Source organism: Salmo salar, chromosome 04 (assembly GCF_965601325.2).
Source record: "Salmo salar chromosome 04, fSalSal1, whole genome shotgun sequence".
Classification (NCBI taxonomy): domain Eukaryota; kingdom Metazoa; phylum Chordata; class Actinopteri; order Salmoniformes; family Salmonidae; genus Salmo; species Salmo salar.
In genome coordinates, this window is record NC_138294.1 from 47796725 (window position 1) to 47806475 (window position 9751).

Consider the following 9751-nt stretch of genomic DNA (forward strand, 5'->3'; position numbering starts at 1 on the left):
CTTGTTTCTATAGAAACACACTCTCAGTTTAGTGAGGGAGATCACGAGACTTGAGTTAGTCAATGTGATCTCAGTTCTATAGATTCAGTGTGATCTCTGTTGTACACCTCTCCGTTTCCGTGGTTGTCCCACTAAGCTTGCATAGTCACAGGAAAAAACTTCATTACTTCATCCTTCATTGTGTGCACTTGCTTGTGTGTCTGAGAAACAGTGAGGGAGTAGACATAAAAGGGAGGCAAATGAGATGGCTTGTGGCATTTTCTGCACCTTCCTTTCTCCAAAGCAATGTTTCTCCTTTTAACCAAACCGTTTACTATTGTGATACATGTGATGTTGTAACATGTTGGAGACGTTGTTGTGACATTACACTTGTGATTGTGTTACTTTCTTTCAATCATTTTGTTGTAAACTCCCACAAGTTTGAGTTGACAATACGGCTTTTACTTCATTGTATCTAGCTGATCTTTATGGCTCCATCCTGGTGTGTGACGTGTGACCGTAAATGAATGTGCCGAGCAGAGGTCTGGTATGGCTCTGAGCCCTACCAACACAAGCTAGGCCTCATCACTTATTCATATCTACCTGCTGGCTGTTAACATACTGAGCAATTACTTGCTTAATCATAGAAGTCATGAGAAGCTTCAGGATCTGGTCTGCTTGTGTAATGCAGGAGAAAAGATTGGCTTCTTTGTTTGATTAAATAGTACTTAAGATTCCTCTCTTTCTTTTTTTTCTCTCTCTCTCTCTCTCTCACACTCTCTCTCCCCTCCCCCCCCCCCCTCCCTCCTTCCCTACCTCAGACCGCACAGCGGCCCATAAGGACGTGTGTTTCCTGCAGGTGGATGAGGACCTGATCTGCAGCCACCCCAGGAACGGTTTGGTTGTCACCTACTCTGAGTGCTGCTGTCACTATGGCCGTGGCTGGGGCCCTGAGTGTAGGACCTGTCCCCAGAGAAACTCCGGTGGGCACCAGCACCATTTCTTTCACTGGTTTTTGGTCTGCTGGTCACTCCAGTTTCGGCTTTGCCCATATCAGCATAAATAGTCTAATACTAATAAATTAAAGTGCATCTGTTTTAATATCAATATCAAATAATTTCTGGGTAACAATAAAGTACATTACTGTAACAGATTTCCATAAAAATAGCTTTTTAGCAAAGGGCTGTCTGGGAATGGTCTGAGTGGGGATAGGCAAATTGAAAACTAGTTGATATTGGCAGAGATGTTTGGAACTCTCTTTGTTATTGGTCTATTAACCAATTTACCGCATGGGGATGTTACCATGGAAAGCCAAAACTACCGCCCATGCAAACCTGCTGATTAGAAGGTCCTGTGTAGATTGTACTTTCAACCAGCAACTATCAGGAAATAACATACATGATTTTCATTCGTTTACAGTGTTAGTTTCATCAGCTGTTGTACAATATGATATAAAACACAGGAAAACAGAATTTTGACTGCAGAAAACATCATTCTTCCTCTCATTCAGGGATCTTTAACCGGCTGTGTGAGATGCACTTGGAGACGGAGTCTGATGGTGAGGGAGATTTCCTGGCAGCTTTCGCCAACTACAACCCAGGTATTGGTAAGGCCTGTAATATATTTGATTACACTCTGAATTTGTTTCGAAATTTACCTCAGAGCACACCCTCTACTGTTAGACCACTTGAATAATATTTTCTCTGTATCTTTCATTCTCACTCTCTCTTTCTGTTTTGGCTCAGAAGGGGACAGCTCAGAAGAGGACTCAGATGAGTGTAGTTGTGCCAATGGTCGCTGTGTGCGTTCCTACCTGGGCACTATGTGTGAGTGTAACACAGGTTTTAGACTGGACCACTCCCGCACCCGCTGCACAGGTATGTTGACAATCCACCTGTTCTGTCTGTCTGCTTCCCTTTAACTTTGTGTTGGATTAGAGTGAAGGCGAATGCTTGGATTTTATTTTCAGTTCAGTCGTCTCAATCTTTAGGTGGATGCCAATTTGGATGCTCATCAATTCTGCCGAACAGAAGTGTCTCTATATAATTTGTAGCTGTTGTCCTTCGTTCAAGTGTTTTGACAGACATGCCTGAAATTTTATTTAGCATTGAAAAGAACATCTGGTTGTTGATTTTATATGCAATGTTCCCTCTAAGCTGCGTGTGTTTGTGCACGGGCGCCAGGTCCCTGGACTGCAGCGCAGAAGAACTATCAGTCCGAGCAGAGAAGCACGAAACTGAACTTCACTCAACTTTCTAGTTTTCCCCATTAGTTAACACTATAAACGATTCCCTCTACTGTGGGAATTGACAATATTAGCCACTTTCAATGCAACATACCGAAACGAAACAAACTATGCAAGACTTAGTATGCAAGAGATTTTCTTGTAGGCAGAACGCACCGGAGTAGGATTCTATTGCATTGACAGGCACAACTCAGCCCGTACTCTACAGACCAATCAGAACTGCAGTATCCCTATATGCAAATAGACAATTGCCATATATGGATCTGTGCCATTCACTTTGAACTGGACTGTGTTTACAGCATGAGTGGTCACGAGTAGATACACTTGTTTTGAGATCAAAGTCGAGAGCTCCATGTAGCCACGTGTACACATTTGTTAATATTCTTTGCTAGTTAGTAAGTTATTAGCCCTGTTATAGATAATCAGCAATGGAGGAGTGGTTGCTTTGTACAAGAGCACAAAACGTGTGCATTTCTAGCCATCTTTGAAAAACGAGTCAGGTAAAGAGCATTTTTTCTCTCTTAAAGGGGCAGTGTTGTATTTTGAGACTGGCTTGAATAAGTTAAGTAGCCAATAGGCAGAGGGTAGGATAATTTGTCTGATTCTCTAATGGTATGGGAATAATAATAAACGTTATTTTGTGAAGTTGTTTCTTGCATTAAACAACACATTTTCAGTCACCTCCTTGTCTGAAAGCCTAGTGTAAAACCGGTTAATGTCAAGCCCTGCATATTTTTTTCAAAAGTCTCAAAGAATGTAGGCCTACATCGAACAGCACAAATTGGCTGCTACTATAGGCTGAAAGATAGAACAGCTATTTAAAACAGCTAGTTAAAATGTTATGGGATGCATTTTCTCCGTTGTTTTTTATGGTAGGCCTCTCTGAATGGCCTGCATTATGATCAAGTAGTCACAGTAGCCTACTTGGCCGCTGTTATAACTGTAACTTAAAGCAGGTACAGCCTCAGTGTTCACAGTAAACGCGCGTCAAACGTTGCACAGAATTTTCACAAGTTCAAGTTTGCGCTCAGCAGACCTAACATTTGCCTTGTTCCGAATTTTTTGGGAGGGAACATTGTTTATATGTAAATAGATGTGCAGGCAGATGGAAAGCTCTCTGTTTTGTTTCAAACCACCTTCCTCTTTCTCTCTCCCTCTCTCTCTTTTCAGATATTGATGAGTGTGCTGAACCAGGGGTCCGAGTTAATCCATGCAAGAATGCCCGGTGTGTCAACACCATTGGCTCATTCAAGTGCTACTGCAAAAATGGCTTTGTCCCTGCACGAAGGCCCAATATATGTGTACCAGGCACGAAGGCCCAACATACCCGTACCAGGGCTCTATAACAACTTTATCTCTGTCAAACATACACAAATACACACATGCAACCCCTCTGTCTTATACGTTCAATATTCAGTATGTTGTGGTGCCTTGAAAGGGCTTTGAAATGTTTGAAATGTAGAAAATGTGTTATTGTCGTTGGCTCCTCCTTCACTGAACTTAGATGCAGCATAGGCTTCCAGTTTGGTTCTTAGCAATTATTTTCCTTGTACCTAATTAAGATAATGCTTTGGGGGGAAAAAAATTGAAAAAGGTAACATATTGGTTTATTTTGTATGTATTTTTGTAATTATTATTTTTGTAACTGTTTGTGTCCTTTGACTGTTAAACTTGTGTTTTTGTTTATTTGTTGAGTTGTTTCCTTGTTGCATTGATCTCATACATCCATGAATCTTAAGCCCTCCTGCAGGCAGTTTGATGAGGAACTTCCTGTCAATCCCACTCCCTTCCTGTGTGTCTGAACTCCTGTATGAGTAGAAGACCCTTATTGTACAGTTTGGGATATTAGACTCTTCATTGTCCAGTTTTGTAAAGTATGTGAAGTGGAGATTACTTTGTTGCCTGTTGGATCGGTGCCTGTCAAGCTCCTGTAATCATTTGTTTTACGGGATGTTTTGGAAAGAAATTGTACTTCATTGGAAACCATTTAATTGCCTTGTAGATTGTTGGCATGTGGATATTGAGTGCAAATGAAGCTAGACTATAGGTAAAAGGTAATATTCAGACCTAACTCGTGTATCCAGAGGAAATCCTCCGAAGTACGATGGAAAATCAACCCCAAAGCAAATGGAATGGCATGCTTAGTGACTTCTCTTAACAAAATGACAGAGTTTGTTTGCCAATGCATTGTAAGGAACCAAAGTGGCTTTTGAGAGAAAGAAATTAAACTGCAGAAGTCAACCACCAAATGTGTGTTTGTGACTGTATTCTTTATAAAGTGGATTCGTTCTTTTTTTGGGATTAGACATTTTTTTCCATCCATATCCTGTTCTGTCCATGAGAAGAAAATCAACACAGGCTCATGCACTATAGAACAGATTGCTTCATAAATTATTCACGTTACATGTACTCAGGGAGATGACGAGCCTCTGCCAAACAAATGCATTATAATCAATATACAGTTTGTTTTAATATTCATTGTCATTGATTGGTGTGAAATTCTCATCTATTAAGACTGGCTATGAAACTGATACAGAGTATGACATTAAAGAAGGAATATCTGACAAAGATGTATTCAACGGGTGGAGAAACGGGGTTTCTTCTGCCTGCCATGGTCAATGGAGAAGAAATAAGACTTCAAAGTACTTCAGAGAGAATGGCTGAGAGAACTCTATTGTGATCCACATACTGTAGACCCTTAGTACACCAAACATCAACATGTATAGTCCATGCCCCGACTCTACATGTTGACTCCAATGCTTCCCACAGTTGTGTCAAGTTGGTTGGATGTCCTACGGGTGGTGGACCATTCTTGTTACACGGGAAACTGAGTGTGAAAAACCCAGCAGCGGTGCAGTTCTTGACACAAACCGGTGCGCCTGGCACCTAGTACCATACCCCGTTCAAAGGCACTTAAATTTGTTGTCTTGTCCATTCACACTCTGAATGGCACAAATACACAATCCATGTCTAAAAGCGTAAAATTCCTTCTTTAACCGGTCTCCTCCCCTTCATCTACACTGACTGAAGTGGATTTAATAAGTGACATCATTAAGGGATCATAACTTTCACCTGGATTCACCTGGTCAGTCTATGTCATGGAAAGAGCAGGTGTTCCTAATGTTCAGGGTCCCTGCTCTCCCTGTCTATAGTTTGTACATATTTATTCTGTATGCCCATTATCAACATCATCCATATACATCAGAATGTTAATGTACTTACGATGGGCCTCCCGAGTGGTGCAGCGGTCTAAGGCATTGCATCGCAGTGCTTGAGGCGTCACTACAGAACTGGGTTCGATCCCTGGCTGTGTCACCGCCAGCCGCAACCGTACAATTGACCCAGCATCGTCTGGGTTACTGGAGGGTTTTGCCGGTCGGGATGTCATTGTCCCATCCTGGTCGGCTTCTGGGTTCTGCTTTAGAGAATCGTGACACATGCCAAATCTTTTCAGTCTCTTCACAACTGTCTTGGTGGGTTTGGACCATGATAGTTTGTTGGTGATGTGGACACAAAGGAACTTGAAGCTCTCAACCTGCTCCACTACAGCCCCGTCGATGAGAATGGGGTCGTGCTTGGTCCTCCTTTTTCTGTAGTCCACAATCATCTTGATCACATTGAGGGAGAGGTTGTTATCCTGGCACCACACTGCCAGGTCTCTGACCTCCTCCTTATAGGCTGTCACATCGTTGTCAGTGATCAGGCCTACCACTGTTGTGTCATCAGCAAACTTAATGATGGTGTTGGAGTCGTGCTTGGCCATGCAGTCATGGGTGACCAGGGGGTACATTAGGGGACTGTGCACGCACCCCTGAGGGGCCCCTGTGTTGAAAATCAGCGTGGCAGATGTGTTGTTACCTACCCTTACCACCTGGGGGCGACCCGTCAGGAAGTCCAGGATCCAGTTGCAGAGGAAGGTGTTTAGTCCCAGGGTCCTTAGCTTAGTGATGAGCTTTGAGGGCACTATGGTGCTGATCGCTGAGCTGTAGTCAATGAACAGCATTCTCACATAAGTGTTCCTTTTGTCAAGGTGGGAAAGGGCAGTGTGGAGTGCAATCTGTGGATCTGTTGGGGTGGTATGCAAATTGGAGTGGGTCTAGGGTTTCTGGGAAAATGGTGTTGATGTGAGCCATGACCAGCCTTGCAAAGCACTTCATGGCTACAGATTTGAGTGCTACGGGTCGGTAGACATTTAGGTAGGTTACCTTGGTGTTTTTGGGCACAGGGACTATGGGGGTCTGCTTGAAACATGTTGGTATTACAGACTCGGTCAGGGACAGGTTGAAAATGTCAGTGAAGACACTTGCCAGTTGGTCAGCACATGCTTGGAGTACACGTCCTGGTATTCCATCTGGCCCTGCGGCCTTCTGTATGTTGACCTGTCTTACTCACATCGGCTACGGAGAGCGTGATCACACAGTCGTCTGGCACAGCTGATTCTCTCATGCATGCTTCAATGTTGATGCCTCGAAGCGAGCATAGAAGTCATTTAGCTCGTCTGGTAGGCTCGTGTCACTGGGCAGCTTGTGGCTGTGCTTCCCTTTGTAGTCCGTAATAGTTTGCAAGCCCTACCACATCCGACGAGCGTCAGAGCCGGTGTAGTACGATTCAATCTTAGTCCTGTATTGATGCTTTGCCTGTTAGATGGTTCGTCGAAGGGCATAGCGGGATTTCTTATAAGCGTCCGGGTTAGAGTCCCGCTTCTTGAAAGCGTCAGCTCTACCCTTTAGCTCAGTGCGGATGTTGCCTGTAATCCATGGCTTCTGGTTGGGGTATGTATGTACGGTCACTGTGGGGAAGACGTCATCGATGCACTTATTGATGAAGCCAGTGACTGATGTTGTGTACTCTACAATGTCATCGGAAGGAACCCGGAACATATTCCAGTCTGTACTATCAAAACAGTCCTGTAGCTTAGCATCTGCGTCCTCTGACAATTTCCTTATAGAGCGAGTCACTGGTACTTCTTGCTATAGTTTTTGTTTGTAAGCAGGAATCAGGAGGATAGAGTTATGGTCAGATTTGCCAAATGGAGGGTGAGGGAGAGTTTTGTACGCATCTCTGTGTGTTGAATAAAGGTGGTCTAGAGTTATTTTCCCTCTGGTTGCACATTTAACATGCTGGTAGAAATTAGATAAAATGGATATAAGTTTCCCTGCATTAAAGTCCCTGGCCACTAGGAACGATGTTGAGTGCCGTCTTAGTGCCAGCATCGGTTTCTGGTGGTATGTACAAAATAAATAAAAAGAAGTTGCAGAAAAAAATGAACAAATAGCACAGTTCGTTTGGAGCACGTAAAACGGCAGCCATCCCCTCAAGCATCATTCCTTCCATCTGATATAGAGTAGAATTCAGCACACTTTGTCTTCAGATTCAAATGTATTTTACTCCAAATAAACTTAAAGGTAACACTAGATTTGGATAGTCCATCTGCAGACGCTTTACATACTTACTGACTGGCAGACCCCAAGTGGTGAAGGTAGGCAACAATACCTAAGCCACGCTGATCCTCAACACGGGGCCCCATAGGCAACATCCGCACTGAGCTAAAGGGTAGAGCTGACGCTTTCAAGGAGTGGGACTCTAAGCCGAACACTTATAAGAAATCCCGCTATGCCCTTCGACGAACCATCAAACAGGCAAATTGTCAATACAGGACTAAGATTGAATCGTACTACACCAGCTCCGACGCTCGTCGGATGTGGTAGGGCTTGCAAACTATTACGGACTACAAAGGGAAGCACAGCCGCGAGGTGCCCAGTGACACGAGCCTACCAGACGAGCTAAATAACTTCTATGCTCGCTTCGAGGCATCATCATTGAAGCATGACTGTTTGGCCGTGCACTTCTCCAACTCATCATCAAGTTTGCTGATTACCAAAAAGTGGTAGACATGATTACCAACAACGATGAAACAGCCTACAGGGAGATGAGACTCCTGGTGGAGTAGTACCAGGAAAATAACCTGTATCACCGCCTGGTACGGCAATTGCACCGTCCGCAATTGCAGGGCTCTCCAGAATGGCACATTCAGAGGGTGAATTGTGCTTTTCATTGCTAGGTATTACTGCACTGTTGGAGCTGGAAACACAAGCATTTCACTGCACCTGCGATAACTTCTGCAAATCTGTGTACGCACCAATAAGATTTGATTTGAGACTATCAGAAACATTTCAACTAACTATCTACTAACCCTAACCCTAGCCCTAACCTTAGCCTTTATCATAACCCCGAACTTAACACTAACCCTAACCTTAACCCTTACACTCTAAAGCTAACCATAACCTTAGCAAGCAGTTGCTTATCACCAGATAGCTGGTTGATAGTATGACCATCTGTAAAGAATTTACAGATGTACTATCCGGACTATCCAAATAAAGTTTGACTAAATTAAACAATATGTCAGTCTATTTACAATCATTTCATAATACAATAATAAAAGCAAGGTTCTCTTTGTTATTCGTAGTGGCACCATGCCCAAAATCTACACTCTAAGAAAATAAATTGCTATTTTATTTTACCTTTATTTAAACAGGGAGTCACAACTGAGACCAGGGTTTCTTTCGCAAGGGAGCGCTGCATATACAATTCAAAGTACAAAAACAAACAAAAATACAGCACAACAAACATTCAAGAAAAACAGTCACATTCCTCAGCAAATAGTTCCCCAATCAATATTTTTAATTCCCCAAGCGACATCATCTGCACGTCTATCACTCCAGTGTCAATTGCTAAATTGTAATTACTTTGCCACTATGGCCCATTTATTGCCTTACCTCCTTACTTCATTTGCACACACTGTATTGTGTTATTGACTGTACGTTTGTTTATCCCATGTGTAACTCTGTTGTTGTTTTTGTTGCACTGCTTTGCTTTGCTTTATCTTGGCCAGGTCGCAGTTGTAAATGAGAACTTGTTCTCAACTGGCCTACCTGGTTAAATAAAGGTGAACAAAAAAACAAAAAAACATCAGAGCATCCAATTGCAGTGTATTTTGCAGTTGGTTATAACAATGAGGTGCATTAAAACTAAAAGCGGATTTACCTAATTCAGTGGAGACCTGAGGAACCTCAAGAGTTAACCAATCCTGTGAGCGGGTTTGGTATCTCATGTTTTTATAATACTTTAACAACAAAGTTATGGTAAGTTGGAAGCTATCTAGAACCTATAAGGGTTCTTCGCCTGTCCCCATAGGAGAACTCTTTGAAGAACCCTTTTTCATGCAAAAGGTTCTACATGGAACCCAAAAGGGTTATATCTGGAACCAAAAAGGGTTTTCCTATGGGGACAACCAAAGAATCCTTTTGGAACCCTTCTTTCTAAGAGTGTATACACAGTGTACAAAACATTAGGAACACCTTCCTAATATTGAGTTGCACTCCCTTTTGCCCTGGGAACAGCCTCAATTCATCAGGGCATGGACTACAAGGTGTCGGAAAGCATTCCACAGGGATGATGCTGGCCCATGTGGACTCCAATTCTTTCTCACAGTTGTCAAGTTGGCTGGATGTCCTTTGGGTGGTGGAC

General features: G+C 43.0%; 1 protein-coding gene across 7 annotated transcripts in view; it reads left to right on the forward strand.

The window, feature by feature from the left end:
• The window catches only part of LOC106603116 (latent-transforming growth factor beta-binding protein 3), a 38743-nt gene extending 34270 nt beyond the window's left edge, over positions 1-4473 (forward strand). For 3 of the 7 annotated variants that reach the window (XM_014196366.3, XM_014196363.3, XM_014196360.3), the window contains 4 exons: positions 801-962; positions 1490-1585; positions 1725-1856; positions 3395-4473. In XM_014196366.3, the coding sequence (XP_014051841.1) occupies positions 801-962; positions 1490-1585; positions 1725-1856; positions 3395-3570 (566 nt within the window). In that variant the 3' untranslated portion in view covers positions 3571-4473. The remainder of the gene's footprint in view (positions 1-800; positions 963-1489; positions 1586-1724; positions 1857-3394) is intronic. The other 4 variants (XM_014196367.3, XM_014196364.3, XM_014196362.3 and 1 more) reach the window with 3 other exon arrangements.
• Positions 4474-9751: the final 5278 nt, after the last annotated feature.